Source organism: Lampetra fluviatilis, chromosome 48, assembly GCF_964198595.1.
Source record: "Lampetra fluviatilis chromosome 48, kcLamFluv1.1, whole genome shotgun sequence".
Taxonomy (NCBI): Eukaryota; Metazoa; Chordata; class Hyperoartia; order Petromyzontiformes; family Petromyzontidae; genus Lampetra; species Lampetra fluviatilis.
In genome coordinates this window covers 3,774,166-3,792,897 of record NC_136322.1, presented here as the reverse complement: position 1 = coordinate 3,792,897, position 18,732 = coordinate 3,774,166, and the positions used below count along the sequence as shown (strand labels likewise).

At 48.7% G+C, this 18,732-nt stretch overlaps 12 protein-coding genes across 12 annotated transcripts; all 12 read left to right on the top strand.

The window, feature by feature from the left end:
• The first annotated feature begins 355 nt into the window (after window positions 1–355).
• On the top strand, window positions 356–757 carry LOC144948072 (histone H2B type 3-B). The gene has a single exon (XM_078877499.1). It carries the CDS (start codon window positions 356–358, stop codon window positions 755–757), a length of 402 nt encoding a protein of 133 aa, XP_078733625.1.
• A 1,079-nt stretch (window positions 758–1,836) lies between these two features.
• On the top strand, window positions 1,837–2,148 carry LOC144948071 (histone H4). The gene has a single exon (XM_078877498.1). It carries the CDS (start codon window positions 1,837–1,839, stop codon window positions 2,146–2,148), a length of 312 nt encoding a protein of 103 aa, XP_078733624.1.
• A 98-nt stretch (window positions 2,149–2,246) lies between these two features.
• LOC144948070 (histone H2B type 3-B-like) lies at window positions 2,247–3,423 on the top strand. Its single transcript, XM_078877497.1, has 2 exons — window positions 2,247–2,257; window positions 3,003–3,423. The coding sequence occupies exons 1-2, from the start codon at window positions 2,247–2,249 to the stop codon at window positions 3,421–3,423; spliced, it is 432 nt and encodes a 143-aa protein (XP_078733623.1).
• A 1,079-nt stretch (window positions 3,424–4,502) lies between these two features.
• Window positions 4,503–4,814, top strand: LOC144948068 (histone H4). Its single transcript, XM_078877496.1, has one exon. The coding sequence runs from the start codon at window positions 4,503–4,505 to the stop codon at window positions 4,812–4,814; it is 312 nt and encodes a 103-aa protein (XP_078733622.1).
• Window positions 4,815–4,912: 98 nt separating this feature from the next.
• On the top strand, window positions 4,913–6,089 carry LOC144948067 (histone H2B type 3-B-like). Its single transcript, XM_078877495.1, has 2 exons — window positions 4,913–4,923; window positions 5,669–6,089. Exons 1-2 carry the CDS (start codon window positions 4,913–4,915, stop codon window positions 6,087–6,089), a joined length of 432 nt encoding a protein of 143 aa, XP_078733621.1.
• Window positions 6,090–6,930: 841 nt separating this feature from the next.
• On the top strand, window positions 6,931–7,341 carry LOC144948066 (histone H3). Its single transcript, XM_078877494.1, has one exon. The coding sequence runs from the start codon at window positions 6,931–6,933 to the stop codon at window positions 7,339–7,341; it is 411 nt and encodes a 136-aa protein (XP_078733620.1).
• Window positions 7,342–8,235: 894 nt separating this feature from the next.
• On the top strand, window positions 8,236–8,616 carry LOC144948197 (histone H2A). The gene has a single exon (XM_078877627.1). The coding sequence runs from the start codon at window positions 8,236–8,238 to the stop codon at window positions 8,614–8,616; it is 381 nt and encodes a 126-aa protein (XP_078733753.1).
• Window positions 8,617–10,851: 2,235 nt separating this feature from the next.
• LOC144948196 (histone H1.2-like) lies at window positions 10,852–11,514 on the top strand. The gene has a single exon (XM_078877626.1). It carries the CDS (start codon window positions 10,852–10,854, stop codon window positions 11,512–11,514), a length of 663 nt encoding a protein of 220 aa, XP_078733752.1.
• Window positions 11,515–12,603: 1,089 nt separating this feature from the next.
• LOC144948065 (histone H4) lies at window positions 12,604–12,915 on the top strand. The gene has a single exon (XM_078877493.1). It carries the CDS (start codon window positions 12,604–12,606, stop codon window positions 12,913–12,915), a length of 312 nt encoding a protein of 103 aa, XP_078733619.1.
• A 98-nt stretch (window positions 12,916–13,013) lies between these two features.
• LOC144948064 (histone H2B type 3-B-like) lies at window positions 13,014–14,190 on the top strand. The gene is made up of 2 exons (XM_078877492.1): window positions 13,014–13,024; window positions 13,770–14,190. Exons 1-2 carry the CDS (start codon window positions 13,014–13,016, stop codon window positions 14,188–14,190), a joined length of 432 nt encoding a protein of 143 aa, XP_078733618.1.
• Window positions 14,191–15,031: 841 nt separating this feature from the next.
• LOC144948063 (histone H3) lies at window positions 15,032–15,442 on the top strand. Its single transcript, XM_078877491.1, has one exon. It carries the CDS (start codon window positions 15,032–15,034, stop codon window positions 15,440–15,442), a length of 411 nt encoding a protein of 136 aa, XP_078733617.1.
• Window positions 15,443–16,336: 894 nt separating this feature from the next.
• LOC144948195 (histone H2A) lies at window positions 16,337–16,717 on the top strand. Its single transcript, XM_078877625.1, has one exon. The coding sequence runs from the start codon at window positions 16,337–16,339 to the stop codon at window positions 16,715–16,717; it is 381 nt and encodes a 126-aa protein (XP_078733751.1).
• Window positions 16,718–18,732: the final 2,015 nt, after the last annotated feature.

The following is an 18,732-nucleotide window of genomic DNA, read 5'->3' as shown; positions in this document are numbered from 1 at the left end:
TCCCTCGTAAGAAACAAAAAAACCCACGCTCAAAACACAATATACTGTATTGGGTATTCTCGTCATCCTTTTTAAAACAAAGGCAATGCCATGGCTGCAATTCACTAATATACATGTTTGGACATTACATTGTGTTATATTTGCAGTAAAAATCGATATTAAAGTGAACATCGCGTCCGCGTTTCTCATTGGACGCTGATGGAGAGGGATGGTACTAAAAGAGCCACTCAGCAGCGCCGCGCACTACGATCCTCTGATTTGCATCTCGCCTCCTATAAAAGGAGCTCAACGCGCGACCGACATCCACATTCGCTTCCCGTCTGTTCTGACCTGAAGCTGCCTACAACGCGTCGACATGCCCGATCCTCCCGCATCAAAGAGCGCTGGGCCGGCCAAGGTTCCTGCTCCCAAGAAGGGCTCCAAGAAGGCTGTGACCAAGGCTACGCGCAAGGATGGCAAGAAGCGACGCCACCGCAGGAAGGAGAGCTACGCCATTTACATCTACAAGGTGATGAAGCAGGTGCACCCCGATACCGGCATCTCGTCCAAGGCAATGAGCATCATGAACTCGTTCGTCAACGACATCTTCGAGCGCATCGCTTCCGAGGCGTCCCGCCTGGCGCACTACAACAAGCGCTCCACCATCACTTCTCGGGAGATCCAGACCGCAGTGCGACTGCTGCTCCCCGGCGAGCTGGCCAAGCACGCCGTGTCGGAGGGCACCAAGGCCGTCACCAAGTACACAAGCTCCAAGTGAAGCCTCGACTCCACCATTAATTACAAAGGCTCTTTTCAGAGCCACCCACTTAGTTAAAAAAGTGAACCAGATGCTGCTGCGCTTCAATTAGTTCATCGTTAACACATGACAGTGTATTACGTTGCTGTTGAATGCGTGCCATATTCTGTAAGTCAAACCCATTTACGGCGTGGCGATGGTTGCTCGCCTTGCCTCGGCCCTGATCAAGGAGCTCGACGCTTGGTGCAGTTCAATCGTGAGGATTTGTGTAGATTGGATAAGTTACGTACATTCGCCAAATTAACTATAACATTTTACCCACTCGATGTGTTTTAAGCATTGATGTGATGGGAGTAATCGAGCCCGAAAGCAGGGATCACAAACACAGGCGAGGCGGGTGGCAGCTCCCTCACTCGAACGGAGTGCAGAGTAATCTCAGCGACGTCCGAATTATGTGTTGCACCTCTTCATTCCGTCATCATGTTACTGGTGCCAAATATGGAATTTAGTCTAAAAAGGTATTGATTCCAGACAGCTTTACTCAATTTGCCTTCATTCGCTCGTTCTCGCCTTTTCACTTTGTTTTGTAAACATTGCGGTGCACCATCTAAACTTCTCTATTAAAATTAATTTCTATACGTAAATATCGCATTGTTTGCAATGTCTTTCTTACTTTGGGAGAACTAGTTGGTGACGTCCACTCAACTATTGTGTTGGAAGCCGTTTAGCTTCACACGATTATAAAGTTAGTTCATCTTGTTCACTTGAAAACAAGACCTTACACCGATTATTCACTCCACGTGCAATCTTGCAACAGATCGCGTTCCTCTCGCGTTCGCTGCGGGTGTGCCAATATCATTACAGAGTGCTTCGAAGAAGGGTCATTGCCCAAAACGTCGCATATTATACATGTCAAGGAAGTGTTATTGACGACAGTGGAGGGTTTTCTTCGTCACAGAGGTTAAAGGTCTAAGGTTTAAGGCGGAGCCATCGCGGAGGGCAGGGGTGGTCGGTGACGTCACCACGCTTCGGGTATAAAGGCGGCTGCTGCTGCAAGCTGAGCGCGCAGTCTCTCGCGAGCTTTGTCAGAAGTAGTCGGAATGTCTGGACGCGGTAAAGGCGGTAAGGGGCTCGGCAAGGGAGGCGCAAAACGCCATCGCAAGGTGCTGCGCGACAACATCCAGGGCATCACCAAGCCCGCCATCCGCCGCCTCGCTCGCCGCGGCGGTGTGAAGCGCATCTCGGGCCTCATCTACGAGGAGACCCGCGGCGTCCTGAAGGTCTTCCTTGAGAACGTCATCCGCGACGCCGTCACCTACACGGAGCACGCCAAGCGCAAGACCGTCACCGCCATGGACGTGGTCTACGCCCTCAAGCGCCAGGGCCGCACTCTCTACGGCTTCGGAGGCTGAGCGCCCATCTCTCGCACACTAAGCCAACCCAAAGGCTCTTTTCAGAGCCACCCACCTCTTCGAAACTGCTTGCGCCAGTGTTGCCAAACACTTTCTAAATGGAGCACATGTCCTGGGTTGTTGCGCGCCAATTCCTCGTGAGCGTGGTGGACGTTTGCTTGTTGAGTTGGCGAATCTTCATCTGCTTCCACATGAATGAAAGAAATCATGATATTCACGACACGTCACATTTAACAAGGCGTAATTCTTGAACGCGTTAATACAGTACCCATTTCTGGTATTTTTGCGTTAATTATTTCCAGCTGCAGCCGATTCCGATATTACGTGGAGCATTTGGCGCCACAATCTTACAGCACACTCGTCCTAATTGACGTAGCGTGCCGGAATGCTAATCTCCACCTGTACAGCACAACAGCGAAGTTATTTTTCTCCACCGAGCGCTTGTATTTTTCCAAATTGCGTTCTTAAAACGCCCGTGCGCCGTATTAGACGAGTGGTGAAACAATCCCTCGTAAGAAACAAAAAAACCCACGCTCAAAACACAATATACTGTATTGGGTTTTCCAGTCATCCTTATTAAAACAAAGGCAATGGCCATGGCTGCAATTCACTAATATACATGTTTGGACATTACATTGTGTTATATTCACAAGTCCTTTTTGCAGTAAAAACGATATTAAAGTGAGCATCGCGTCCGCGTTTCTCATTGGAGGCTGATGGAGAGGGATGGTACTAAAAGAGCCACTCAGCAGCGCCGCGCACTACGATCCTCTGATTTGCATCTCGCCTCCTATAAAAGGAGCTCATCGCCCGACCGACATCCACATTCGCTTCCCGTCTGTTCTGACCTGAAGCTGCCTACAACGCGTCGACATGCCCGATCCTCCCGCATCAAAGAGCGCTGGGCCGGCCAAGGTTCCTGCTCCCAAGAAGGGCTCCAAGAAGGCTGTGACCAAGGCTACGCGCAAGGATGGCAAGAAGCGACGCCACCGCAGGAAGGAGAGCTACGCCATTTACATCTACAAGGTGATGAAGCAGGTGCACCCCGATACCGGCATCTCGTCCAAGGCAATGAGCATCATGAACTCGTTCGTCAACGACATCTTCGAGCGCATCGCTTCCGAGGCGTCCCGCCTGGCGCACTACAACAAGCGCTCCACCATCACTTCTCGGGAGATCCAGACCGCAGTGCGACTGCTGCTCCCCGGCGAGCTGGCCAAGCACGCCGTGTCGGAGGGCACCAAGGCCGTCACCAAGTACACAAGCTCCAAGTGAAGCCTCGACTCCACCATTAATTACAAAGGCTCTTTTCAGAGCCACCCACTTAGTTAAAAAAGTGAACCAGATGCTGCTGCGCTTCAATTAGTTCATCGTTAACACATGACAGTGTATTACGTTGCTGTTGAATGCGTGCCATATTCTGTAAGTCAAACCCATTTACGGCGTGGCGATGGTTGCTCGCCTTGCCTCGGCCCTGATCAAGGAGCTCGACGCTTGGTGCAGTTCAATCGTGAGGATTTGTGTAGATTGGATAAGTTACGTACATTCGCCAAATTAACTATAACATTTTACCCACTCGATGTGTTTTAAGCATTGATGTGATGGGAGTAATCGAGCCCGAAAGCAGGGATCACAAACACAGGCGAGGCGGGTGGCAGCTCCCTCACTCGAACGGAGTGCAGAGTAATCTCAGCGACGTCCGAATTATGTGTTGCACCTCTTCATTCCGTCATCATGTTACTGGTGCCAAATATGGAATTTAGTCTAAAAAGGTATTGATTCCAGACAGCTTTACTCAATTTGCCTTCATTCGCTCGTTCTCGCCTTTTCACTTTGTTTTGTAAACATTGCGGTGCACCATCTAAACTTCTCTATTAAAATTAATTTCTATACGTAAATATCGCATTGTTTGCAATGTCTTTCTTACTTTGGGAGAACTAGTTGGTGACGTCCACTCAACTATTGTGTTGGAAGCCGTTTAGCTTCACACGATTATAAAGTTAGTTCATCTTGTTCACTTGAAAACAAGACCTTACACCGATTATTCACTCCACGTGCAATCTTGCAACAGATCGCGTTCCTCTCGCGTTCGCTGCGGGTGTGCCAATATCATTACAGAGTGCTTCGAAGAAGGGTCATTGCCCAAAACGTCGCATATTATACATGTCAAGGAAGTGTTATTGACGACAGTGGAGGGTTTTCTTCGTCACAGAGGTTAAAGGTCTAAGGTTTAAGGCGGAGCCATCGCGGAGGGCAGGGGTGGTCGGTGACGTCACCACGCTTCGGGTATAAAGGCGGCTGCTGCTGCAAGCTGAGCGCGCAGTCTCTCGCGAGCTTTGTCAGAAGTAGTCGGAATGTCTGGACGCGGTAAAGGCGGTAAGGGGCTCGGCAAGGGAGGCGCAAAACGCCATCGCAAGGTGCTGCGCGACAACATCCAGGGCATCACCAAGCCCGCCATCCGCCGCCTCGCTCGCCGCGGCGGTGTGAAGCGCATCTCGGGCCTCATCTACGAGGAGACCCGCGGCGTCCTGAAGGTCTTCCTTGAGAACGTCATCCGCGACGCCGTCACCTACACGGAGCACGCCAAGCGCAAGACCGTCACCGCCATGGACGTGGTCTACGCCCTCAAGCGCCAGGGCCGCACTCTCTACGGCTTCGGAGGCTGAGCGCCCATCTCTCGCACACTAAGCCAACCCAAAGGCTCTTTTCAGAGCCACCCACCTCTTCGAAACTGCTTGCGCCAGTGTTGCCAAACACTTTCTAAATGGAGCACATGTCCTGGGTTGTTGCGCGCCAATTCCTCGTGAGCGTGGTGGACGTTTGCTTGTTGAGTTGGCGAATCTTCATCTGCTTCCACATGAATGAAAGAAATCATGATATTCACGACACGTCACATTTAACAAGGCGTAATTCTTGAACGCGTTAATACAGTACCCATTTCTGGTATTTTTGCGTTAATTATTTCCAGCTGCAGCCGATTCCGATATTACGTGGAGCATTTGGCGCCACAATCTTACAGCACACTCGTCCTAATTGACGTAGCGTGCCGGAATGCTAATCTCCACCTGTACAGCACAACAGCGAAGTTATTTTTCTCCACCGAGCGCTTGTATTTTTCCAAATTGCGTTCTTAAAACGCCCGTGCGCCGTATTAGACGAGTGGTGAAACAATCCCTCGTAAGAAACAAAAAAACCCACGCTCAAAACACAATATACTGTATTGGGTTTTCCAGTCATCCTTATTAAAACAAAGGCAATGGCCATGGCTGCAATTCACTAATATACATGTTTGGACATTACATTGTGTTATATTCACAAGTCCTTTTTGCAGTAAAAACGATATTAAAGTGAGCATCGCGTCCGCGTTTCTCATTGGAGGCTGATGGAGAGGGATGGTACTAAAAGAGCCACTCAGCAGCGCCGCGCACTACGATCCTCTGATTTGCATCTCGCCTCCTATAAAAGGAGCTCATCGCCCGACCGACATCCACATTCGCTTCCCGTCTGTTCTGACCTGAAGCTGCCTACAACGCGTCGACATGCCCGATCCTCCCGCATCAAAGAGCGCTGGGCCGGCCAAGGTTCCTGCTCCCAAGAAGGGCTCCAAGAAGGCTGTGACCAAGGCTACGCGCAAGGATGGCAAGAAGCGACGCCACCGCAGGAAGGAGAGCTACGCCATTTACATCTACAAGGTGATGAAGCAGGTGCACCCCGATACCGGCATCTCGTCCAAGGCAATGAGCATCATGAACTCGTTCGTCAACGACATCTTCGAGCGCATCGCTTCCGAGGCGTCCCGCCTGGCGCACTACAACAAGCGCTCCACCATCACTTCTCGGGAGATCCAGACCGCAGTGCGACTGCTGCTCCCCGGCGAGCTGGCCAAGCACGCCGTGTCGGAGGGCACCAAGGCCGTCACCAAGTACACAAGCTCCAAGTGAAGCCTCGACTCCCATTAATTACAAAGGCTCTTTTCAGAGCCACCCACCTCTCCGAACCTGCTTGTACCAGTCCTAGCAGGAGTACAAAACGAAACTTCCAACAAAGTCCCGGTTCACGCGGGGACATTGTTCGCTCATTGAGTGAAGTGGAGAGATCGAACGCATTTTAACATGTTTCCACGTGAATAAAAGCGATAACAATATTCATGGCACATCATATTCACCAGCAGGCATTTCTTGGACTTGATTGTCCATTGATTTCATCTGCAGCCCATTCAGATATTACATTGGATATTTGGCGCCAAAACCTTGCAATGCAATATATTTAATTCGTGGTTGTATTTTCGGGCAGGAACTAACATTTTGCACGTGTACATATATGTAAAAGTAAGCGCCTAGCATGGATGACTCGTGCAGTATAATTGATCATCATCTCAATGCCAAGAGAATATATATCTATTCCTGTGATCACCTCTTTCCGACATTTTTACGTATTACTGTTTCCAATGAAGTGCAGTTTCTTCACACTTTATTTAGATCATGCAGAGCACTGTAAAGTTGTTTTCGGAAAGGTGTTTGCTTGAGAAAAGAACATCCGTTAAAGACATCGACGGCGCTCAAACGGTACTACTGCATCGTGATGCGGCATTCTGAAATGATCCAAACTGTGAACATTTTGTTGATTAAGAAGAGTTGACGACTCGAGATCATTGCACGCTGCCAACCAATCAGCACGCTCCCCTTCTTCGCACGTCACGACTCCGCTGACCAGTGAGCGCGCGCTCTGGGCTACATAAGCCGCCTTCTCCCCGCCTGTGAGAATCCTTGCCCTCACCAAGCCATGGCTCGCACCAAGCAGACGGCTCGCAAGTCCACGGGCGGCAAGGCCCCCCGCAAGCAACTCGCCACCAAGGCGGCCCGAAAGAGCGCTCCGGCCACGGGCGGCGTCAAGAAGCCTCACCGCTACAGGCCCGGCACCGTCGCTCTGCGCGAGATCCGCCGCTACCAGAAGTCCACCGAGCTGCTCATCCGCAAACTGCCCTTCCAGCGCCTCGTCAGGGAGATCGCGCAGGACTTCAAGACCGACCTGCGCTTCCAGAGCTCCGCTGTCATGGCTCTGCAGGAGGCCAGCGAAGCGTACCTTGTCGCGCTCTTCGAGGACACCAACCTGTGCGCCATCCACGCCAAGCGCGTCACCATCATGCCCAAGGACATTCAGCTCGCCCGCCGCATTCGTGGCGAGCGCGCTTGAACGCCCAGCTCGGCCCTCAAAGCACAACACAAAGGCTCTTTTCAGAGCCACCACTTACTCATGAAAACGCTTCCATGTGTGTTCTTCAAAGTTCGGGTGCCGGAAACCTTCGTTTGCTGGTCACTGCTCTCACGAGTCGTCAGGCGTAAGCGACAATGAAGTTCATTTTCTATACCCCGCCGCTCATATTTTTCAACATCACACGTTGGTGTCGTATATAAGCGTTGTGAAACCATGCTTACATAATGTTCAACAAAAGGGTTATTTTGGTGAAATATATTAACTATTAAACCCAAAGATATTGGTTTATGTTGTTTCAAGCCCGAGCTGATAAGAAGTTCACATTTTGCAAACTAAGAGACTGAATTATTCACGCACATATATTTTTAGGCATTGCCCGAACAGGCGGTTAAAGGAAAATATATATACACCGTATAGGCACGTGGGCGATCAATCACGAGCTCAAGGCTATCACAATGATTTCTTATAACCAATGCGGTCCCTCAAAATGATTATTATAATCAATAATACATTGATATTTGCGGAATCCGCTTATAAGTTTGACTTGCCAGCACGTGCCCATTAATTAACTCTATCATGCTTAAAACTTGAACCTATTAAGTACGTGTATCGCATTGTTTCATTCATAAGATGCGTGCCCGCATTAAAATATATATGGATACAAATAATTAAAGTCAACATCGAATCCTCGCGTCCCGGCTTTTCATTGGTGGCTCAAGGAGAGGGCGGGACTCGACCGAGAGGAGCCAATCAGCAGCGGCGCGCTCTACGATCCTCGTCTCCGCTATAAAAGCCGCTCCGGTGGTGCGTGTTAACGTCACAAATCGTTCGTACTTTGTCTCCAGTGCTTTTTGCATCCTAGGTCGCTTAACAATGTCTGGACGCGGCAAGACCGGTGGCAAGTCTCGCGCCAAGGCAAAGTCCCGCTCTTCCCGCGCCGGCCTGCAGTTCCCCGTGGGTCGCGTTCACAGGCTGCTCCGCAAGGGCAATTACGCCCAGCGGGTCGGCGCTGGAGCACCCGTCTACCTGGCCGCCGTGCTCGAGTACCTTTCTGCCGAGATCCTCGAGCTGGCTGGCAATGCCGCCCGCGACAACAAGAAGACGAGGATCATCCCCCGACACCTGCAGCTCGCCGTGCGAAACGACGAGGAGCTCAACAAGCTCATGGGCGGCGTGACTATCGCCCAGGGCGGTGTGCTGCCCAACATCCAGGCCGTGCTGCTGCCCAAGAAGACCTCTCAGGCAAAGAAGTGAACGCGCCGCCGCTTCTACCACCACAACAACGGCTCTTTTCAGAGCCACCCACTTACTTGCAAAGAGCTCGGACAGTCGTACACAGGAGTTTTGTTATACTGGTAGGAACGAAGTGGACCAGACCACCAATAGATTAATGTGTCCGTCCGTCAACATCGCCCCCTACTGCAAACATTTGGCATGACCCTACGAAAACCTTGACTCTGACGCTATCCTGGCTAAACAAGTGTAACATTCCCTTATAATTCCCTCAGCTTTTAATTAAAACATTTAAATTAATGAGGCTTTCCTGGTTAAACACGTGTAACATTCCCTAATAATTCCCTGAGATAGCTTTTAATTAAAACTTTGAAATTAAATAAAACAACTAACAGCGCCCTAATAATTCCCTGAGATAGCTTTTAATTAAAACTTTGAAATTAAAAAAAAACTCACAGCGCCCTAAAGCCTACAGCTAGGCCTAAAGCCTAGAACTAGGCCTGAAACTCTCCATTCGTGTCGTACCCCCGCGTGTGTGAAAGGGAGTTATGTTTAACAATGTTACATTCCCTCATGTTTTTAAATAGAAACATTTAAATTTAAAGCTTTTACATGAATCATTAAATCATTTAAATTAAAAATTAACTCACAGCGCCCTAAAGCATACAGCTAGGCCTAAAGCCTAGAACTAGGCCTCAATCTCTCCCTTCGTATCGTCCGATTAGGTGTAGCAACATCGCCCCCTACTGCAAACACTTGGCAGGACCCTACAAAAACCTTTTGACTCAGTGGGGCTTTCCTGGCTTAACAAGTGTAATAATACATTATGTTTATATTATTTGGTTATTCGTTCCTACCAGCCCACCCCGCAGGGTCCTGTTTAATAAGGACACCGTCGTCGAGTTGCCCTCGTCCCAAATTGCTCGCAATTAAACGAATGCTCTGCTCATTCCAGATACCCTTTATGTCTAATTTAGGAACGGTATTTGAGCAGCATTCCAACATTGCCTCAATCATGGAACATGGTTTAGAATAAATTGGGATGCCTATTGGAAGAAAGAATCGTGTTTTTTAAAGAATAAAACTCGCTCTTTTTGAGCGGTCAGAAAAGGGATCAAATGAGCACATCAGCTCAGGGTTGTGGCCGGTGTTAGCTGATAGTAAGCAAAAAAGTACTGGTAAACGCTGGGGATGTCAACACTCGGTAAAGTATAATATTACTTGTCAAATAAGATGGTACAAATATGTGTAGTTAAATATTTTTTACATGGTTAATAACATCTTTCCAATGATTACTCATTCGTGTTACTTAGTGCAGTAAATACGTGTTACTTATTGCAGTAAAAACAACCCATCGGATGAACCATCCTGCGCTCCTAGAATATCAACTCTGTCGGTGCATTAAACGTAAGATTATATATTTTCTTTAAACATTCGACTGCAGAGTCACTTGAGTTGAATTTGAGTGGTGATGATTGTGCACCGTGCCTCGATCTTGTTCAAGGCGCGCGACCCTTCTGCAGTGCGTGAGCTACTCACCTCTTGCCACGTAAAATGTTAAACTTTCTATTTAATGTCGGTTAATTTTGAGTAATTTTCTTCAGTTTGTTGTCCATCTGAAAATCCATATATTTATTCATTTCAAAGTTCGATTAAAACGTCCAGTTAAAAGTTCGGTGACAAGGGACTGTTGACATGGCGCGCAGTCCTCACCATAGCGCGAGAGGAGGAATCGCGAGCGCGCGAGGCAAAACTTAAATAGAAAATATTTCGTTGGAATTAAATATGAGTAGTCTGTTGAAGCATCTTGTCTTGCAAAAAATTCGAGTGCGTTTAAAATAGTGTTCATCAGTAACACTTTTGAAAACCGACAATCGTCATAGCATGCCCTGACCGAACAATGTCTCCCAAATGTTGGTTGTTCACTTGTTTTGAATTATAATTTATATCGTGAGCATTGTCGTATATTGCATAAGTAACGTACATTAAAGAAGTGATCTTCGTGATAATGTATCAACTAGATGCATGTAAGTATGAACGTTACGGGAGTAATCGAGCCCAAAGGCAGGCGTGATAAACACAGTGAGTATGGTGGCAACTCCCTCACCAGAGCTGAGTTCTGGATGATCTCAGCGACGTCCGCATTCAGTACGCCGCTTCTATAATAACCTCGGGCCTGGAGAACACTCGTTTCGAATTCGTGAGAGCGCTGATTTCGATTTCAAAGAGGCGAGGCGATAAAAGCGACGTCTTGAGATGGCGGAAACTGCTCCTGCTCAACCACCAGCTGCGGCTACTTCAGCGCCTAAAAGCCCCAAGAAGAAGCGCGCCGCTCCAAAGGCCAAGAAGGTCGGCCCCAGCGTGTCCGAGCTCATCCTCAAGGCTCTGGCCAGCAGCAAGGAGAGGAACGGCGTGTCTCTTCCTGCGCTCAAAAAGTCGCTTGCTGCCGGAGGATACGACGTGGAGAAGAACAATGCCCGCGTGAAGTTGGCCATCAAGAAGCTCGTGGCCAAAGACGCCGTGGCGCAAGTGAAGGGCAGCGGCGCGTCTGGCTCTTTCAAACTCAACAAGGAAAAGGCTGCCGCAAAGGCGAAGCCCAAGTCGTCAACGGCAAAGCCCGCAGCTAAAAAGCCCGCGGCAGCCAAGAAGGTGAAGAAGCCCGCGGCAGCCAAGAAGACCGCGCCCAAGAAGTCTCCCAAGAAAGCAAAGAAGCCCGCGGCTGCCAAGGCGGCCAAGAGCCCCAAAAAGGTGAAGTTGGCTGTTAAGCCCAAGAAGGCGGCGAAGAGCCCAGCCAAGCCCAAGGCTGCGAAGCCCAAGGTCGCTAAGCCCAAGACCGTCAAGGCCAAGGCCGCCAAACCCAAGGTGGCCAAGCCCAAGAAGGCCGCGGCCAAGCCCAAGAAGACTGCGCCAAAGAAGTGAATCCGATCGGACGACGCTCGATTCACTCCACCTCAACGGCTCTTTTCAGAGCCACCCACTTAGTTAAAAAAGTGAACCAGATGCTGCTGCGCTTCCATTAGTTCATCGGTAACACATGACAGTGTATTACGTTGCTGTTGAATGCGTGCCATATTCTGTAAGTCAAACCCATTTACGGCGTGGCGATGGTTGCTCGCCTTGCCTCGGCCCTGATCAAGGAGCTCGACGCTTGGTGCAGTTCAATCGTGAGGATTTGTGTAGATTGGATAAGTTACGTACATTCGCCAAATTAACTATAACATTTTACCCACTCGATGTGTTTTAAGCATTGATGTGATGGGAGTAATCGAGCCCGAAAGCAGGGATCACAAACACAGGCGAGGCGGGTGGCAGCTCCCTCACTCGAACGGAGTGCAGAGTAATCTCAGCGACGTCCGAATTATGTGTTGCACCTCTTCATTCCGTCATCATGTTACTGGTGCCAAATATGGAATTTAGTCTAAAAAGGTATTGATTCCAGACAGCTTTACTCAATTTGCCTTCATTCGCTCGTTCTCGCCTTTTCACTTTGTTTTGTAAACATTGCGGTGCACCATCTAAACTTCTCTATTAAAATTAATTTCTATACGTAAATATCGCATTGTTTGCAATGTCTTTCTTACTTTGGGAGAACTAGTTGGTGACGTTCACTCAACTATTGTGTTGGAAGCCGTTTAGCTTCACACGATTATAAAGTTAGTTCATCTTGTTCACTTGAAAACAAGACCTTACACCGATTATTCACTCCACGTGCAATCTTGCAACAGATCGCGTTCCTCTCGCGTTCGCTGCGGGTGTGCCAATATCATTACAGAGTGCTTCGAAGAAGGGTCATTGCCCAAAACGTCGCATATTATACATGTCAAGGAAGTGTTATTGACGACAGTGGAGGGTTTTCTTCGTCACAGAGGTTAAAGGTCTAAGGTTTAAGGCGGAGCCATCGCGGAGGGCAGGGGTGGTCGGTGACGTCACCACGCTTCGGGTATAAAGGCGGCTGCTGCTGCAAGCTGAGCGCGCAGTCTCTCGCGAGCTTTGTCAGAAGTAGTCGGAATGTCTGGACGCGGTAAAGGCGGTAAGGGGCTCGGCAAGGGAGGCGCAAAACGCCATCGCAAGGTGCTGCGCGACAACATCCAGGGCATCACCAAGCCCGCCATCCGCCGCCTCGCTCGCCGCGGCGGTGTGAAGCGCATCTCGGGCCTCATCTACGAGGAGACCCGCGGCGTCCTGAAGGTCTTCCTTGAGAACGTCATCCGCGACGCCGTCACCTACACGGAGCACGCCAAGCGCAAGACCGTCACTGCCATGGACGTGGTCTACGCCCTCAAGCGCCAGGGCCGCACTCTCTACGGCTTCGGAGGCTGAGCGCCCATCTCTCGCACACTAAGCCAACCCAAAGGCTCTTTTCAGAGCCACCCACCTCTTCGAAACTGCTTGCGCCAGTGTTGCCAAACACTTTCTAAATGGAGCACATGTCCTGGGTTGTTGCGCGCCAATTCCTCGTGAGCGTGGTGGACGTTTGCTTGTTGAGTTGGCGAATCTTCATCTGCTTCCACATGAATGAAAGAAATCATGATATTCACGACACGTCACATTTAACAAGGCGTAATTCTTGAACGCGTTAATACAGTACCCATTTCTGGTATTTTTGCGTTAATTATTTCCAGCTGCAGCCGATTCCGATATTACGTGGAGCATTTGGCGCCACAATCTTACAGCACACTCGTCCTAATTGACGTAGCGTGCCGGAATGCTAATCTCCACCTGTACAGCACAACAGCGAAGTTATTTTTCTCCACCGAGCGCTTGTATTTTTCCAAATTGCGTTCTTAAAACGCCCGTGCGCCGTATTAGACGAGTGGTGAAACAATCCCTCGTAAGAAACAAAAAAACCCACGCTCAAAACACAATATACTGTATTGGGTTTTCCAGTCATCCTTATTAAAACAAAGGCAATGGCCATGGCTGCAATTCACTAATATACATGTTTGGACATTACATTGTGTTATATTCACAAGTCCTTTTTGCAGTAAAAACGATATTAAAGTGAGCATCGCGTCCGCGTTTCTCATTGGAGGCTGATGGAGAGGGATGGTACTAAAAGAGCCACTCAGCAGCGCCGCGCACTACGATCCTCTGATTTGCATCTCGCCTCCTATAAAAGGAGCTCATCGCCCGACCGACATCCACATTCGCTTCCCGTCTGTTCTGACCTGAAGCTGCCTACAACGCGTCGACATGCCCGATCCTCCCGCATCAAAGAGCGCTGGGCCGGCCAAGGTTCCTGCTCCCAAGAAGGGCTCCAAGAAGGCTGTGACCAAGGCTACGCGCAAGGATGGCAAGAAGCGACGCCACCGCAGGAAGGAGAGCTACGCCATTTACATCTACAAGGTGATGAAGCAGGTGCACCCCGATACCGGCATCTCGTCCAAGGCAATGAGCATCATGAACTCGTTCGTCAACGACATCTTCGAGCGCATCGCTTCCGAGGCGTCCCGCCTGGCGCACTACAACAAGCGCTCCACCATCACTTCTCGGGAGATCCAGACCGCAGTGCGACTGCTGCTCCCCGGCGAGCTGGCCAAGCACGCCGTGTCGGAGGGCACCAAGGCCGTCACCAAGTACACAAGCTCCAAGTGAAGCCTCGACTCCCATTAATTACAAAGGCTCTTTTCAGAGCCACCCACCTCTCCGAACCTGCTTGTACCAGTCCTAGCAGGAGTACAAAACGAAACTTCCAACAAAGCCCCGGTTCACGCGGGGACATTGTTCGCTCATTGAGTGAAGTGGAGAGATCGAACGCATTTTAACATGTTTCCACGTGAATAAAAGCGATAACAATATTCATGGCACATCATATTCACCAGCAGGCATTTCTTGGACTTGATTGTCCATTGATTTCATCTGCAGCCCATTCAGATATTACATTGGATATTTGGCGCCAAAACCTTGCAATGCAATATATTTAATTCGTGGTTGTATTTTCGGGCAGGAACTAACATTTTGCACGTGTACATATATGTAAAAGTAAGCGCCTAGCATGGATGACTCGTGCAGTATAATTGATCATCATCTCAATGCCAAGAGAATATATATCTATTCCTGTGATCACCTCTTTCCGACATTTTTACGTATTACTGTTTCCAATGAAGTGCAGTTTCTTCACACTTTATTTAGATCATGCAGAGCACTGTAAAGTTGTTTTCGGAAAGGTGTTTGCTTGAGAAAAGAACATCCGTTAAAGACATCGACGGCGCTCAAACGGTACTACTGCATCGTGATGCGGCATTCTGAAATGATCCAAACTGTGAACATTTTGTTGATTAAGAAGAGTTGACGACTCGAGATCATTGCACGCTGCCAACCAATCAGCACGCTCCCCTTCTTCGCACGTCACGACTCCGCTGACCAGTGAGCGCGCGCTCTGGGCTACATAAGCCGCCTTCTCCCCGCCTGTGAGAATCTTTGCCCTCACCAAGCCATGGCTCGCACCAAGCAGACGGCTCGCAAGTCCACGGGCGGCAAGGCCCCCCGCAAGCAACTCGCCACCAAGGCGGCCCGAAAGAGCGCTCCGGCCACGGGCGGCGTCAAGAAGCCTCACCGCTACAGGCCCGGCACCGTCGCTCTGCGCGAGATCCGCCGCTACCAGAAGTCCACCGAGCTGCTCATCCGCAAACTGCCCTTCCAGCGCCTCGTCAGGGAGATCGCGCAGGACTTCAAGACCGACCTGCGCTTCCAGAGCTCCGCTGTCATGGCTCTGCAGGAGGCCAGCGAAGCGTACCTTGTCGCGCTCTTCGAGGACACCAACCTGTGCGCCATCCACGCCAAGCGCGTCACCATCATGCCCAAGGACATTCAGCTCGCCCGCCGCATTCGTGGCGAGCGCGCTTGAACGCCCAGCTCGGCCCTCAAAGCACAACACAAAGGCTCTTTTCAGAGCCACCACTTACTCATGAAAACGCTTCCATGTGTGTTCTTCAAAGTTCGGGTGCCGGAAACCTTCGTTTGCTGGTCACTGCTCTCACGAGTCGTCAGGCGTAAGCGACAATGAAGTTCATTTTCTATACCCCGCCGCTCATATTTTTCAACATCACACGTTGGTGTCGTATATAAGCGTTGTGAAACCATGCTTACATAATGTTCAACAAAAGGGTTATTTTGGTGAAATATATTAACTATTAAACCCAAAGATATTGGTTTATGTTGTTTCAAGCCCGAGCTGATAAGAAGTTCACATTTTGCAAACTAAGAGACTGAATTATTCACGCACATATATTTTTAGGCATTGCCCGAACAGGCGGTTAAAGGAAAATATATATACACCGTATAGGCACGTGGGCGATCAATCACGAGCTCAAGGCTATCACAATGATTTCTTATAACCAATGCGGTCCCTCAAAATGATTATTATAATCAATAATACATTGATATTTGCGGAATCCGCTTATAAGTTTGACTTGCCAGCACGTGCCCATTAATTAACTCTATCATGCTTAAAACTTGAACCTATTAAGTACGTGTATCGCATTGTTTCATTCATAAGATGCGTGCCCGCATTAAAATATATATGGATACAAATAATTAAAGTCAACATCGAATCCTCGCGTCCCGGCTTTTCATTGGTGGCTCAAGGAGAGGGCGGGACTCGACCGAGAGGAGCCAATCAGCAGCGGCGCGCTCTACGATCCTCGTCTCCGCTATAAAAGCCGCTCCGGTGGTGCGTGTTAACGTCACAAATCGTTCGTACTTTGTCTCCAGTGCTTTTTGCATCCTAGGTCGCTTAACAATGTCTGGACGCGGCAAAACCGGTGGCAAGTCTCGCGCCAAGGCAAAGTCCCGCTCTTCCCGCGCCGGCCTGCAGTTCCCCGTGGGTCGCGTTCACAGGCTGCTCCGCAAGGGCAATTACGCCCAGCGGGTCGGCGCTGGAGCACCCGTCTACCTGGCCGCCGTGCTCGAGTACCTTTCTGCCGAGATCCTCGAGCTGGCTGGCAATGCCGCCCGCGACAACAAGAAGACGAGGATCATCCCCCGACACCTGCAGCTCGCCGTGCGAAACGACGAGGAGCTCAACAAGCTCATGGGCGGCGTGACTATCGCCCAGGGCGGTGTGCTGCCCAACATCCAGGCCGTGCTGCTGCCCAAGAAGACCTCTCAGGCAAAGAAGTGAACGCGCCGCCGCCTCTACCACCACAACAACGGCTCTTTTCAGAGCCACCCACTTACTTGCAAAGAGCTCGGACAGTCGTACACAGGAGTTTTGTTATACTGGTAGGAACGAAGTGGACCAGACCACCAATAGATTAATGTGTCCGTCCGTCAACATCGCCCCCTACTGCAAACATTTGGCATGACCCTACGAAAACCTTGACTCTGACGCTATCCTGGCTAAACAAGTGTAACATTCCCTTATAATTCCCTCAGCTTTTAATTAAAACATTTAAATTAATGAGGCTTTCCTGGCTAAACACGTGTAACATTCCCTAATAATTCCCTGAGATAGCTTTTAATTAAAACTTTGAAATTAAATAAAACAACTAACAGCGCCCTAATAATTCCCTGAGATAGCTTTTAATTAAAACTTTGAAATTAAAAAAAAACTCACAGCGCCCTAAAGCCTACAGCTAGGCCTAAAGCCTAGAACTAGGCCTGAAACTCTCCATTCGTGTCGTACCCCCGCGTGTGTGAAAGGGAGTTATGTTTAACAATGTTACATTCCCTCATGTTTTTAAATAGAAACATTTAAATTTAAAGCTTTTACATGAATCATTAAATCATTTAAATTAAAAATTAACTCACAGCGCCCTAAAGCATTCAGCTAGGCCTAAAGCCTAGAACTAGGCCTCAATCTCTCCCTTCGTATCGTCCGATTAGGTGTAGCAACATCGCCCCCTACTGCAAACACTTGGCAGGACCCTACAAAAACCTTTTGACTCAGTGGGGCTTTCCTGGCTTAACAAGTGTAATAATACATTATGTTTATATTATTTGGTTATTCGTTCCTACCAGCCCACCCCGCAGGGTCCTGTTTAATAAGGACACCGTCGTCGAGTTGCCCTCGTCCCAAATTGCTCGCAATTAAACGAATGCTCTGCTCATTCCAGATACCCTTTATGTCTAATTTAGGAACGGTATTTGAGCAGCATTCCAACATTGCCTCAATCATGGAACATGGTTTAGAATAAATTGGGATGCCTATTGGAAGAAAGAATCGTGTTTTTTAAAGAATAAAACTCGCTCTTTTTGAGCGGTCAGAAAAGGGATCAAATGAGCACATCAGCTCAGGGTTGTGGCCGGTGTTAGCTGATAGTAAGCAAAAAAGTACTGGTAAACGCTGGGGATGTCAACACTCGGTAAAGTATAATATTACTTGTCAAATAAGATGGTACAAATATGTGTAGTTAAATATTTTTTACATGGTTAATAACATCTTTCCAATGATTACTCATTCGTGTTACTTAGTGCAGTAAATACGTGTTACTTATTGCAGTAAAAACAACCCATCGGATGAACCATCCTGCGCTCCTAGAATATCAACTCTGTCGGTGCATTAAACGTAAGATTATATATTTTCTTTAAACATTCGACTGCAGAGTCACTTGAGTTGAATTTGAGTGGTGATGATTGTGCACCGTGCCTCGATCTTGTTCAAGGCGCGCGACCCTTCTGCAGTGCGTGAGCTACTCACCTCTTGCCACGTAAAATGTTAAACTTTCTATTTAATGTCGGTTAATTTTGAGTAATTTTCTTCAGTTTGTTGTCCATCTGAAAATCCATATATTTATTCATTTCAAAGTTCGATTAAAACGTCCAGTTAAAAGTTCGGTGACAAGGGACTGTTGACATGGCGCGCAGTCCTCACCATAGCGCGAGAGGAGGAATCGCGAGCGCGCGAGGCAAAACTTAAATAGAAAATATTTCGTTGGAATTAAATATGAGTAGTCTGTTGAAGCATCTTGTCTTGCAAAAAATTCGAGTGCGTTTAAAATAGTGTTCATCAGTAACACTTTTGAAAACCGACAATCGTCATAGCATGCCCTGACCGAACAATGTCTCCCAAATGTTGGTTGTTCACTTGTTTTGAATTATAATTTATATCGTGAGCATTGTCGTATATTGCATAAGTAACGTACATTAAAGAAGTGATCTTCGTGATAATGTATCAACTAGATGCATGTAAGTATG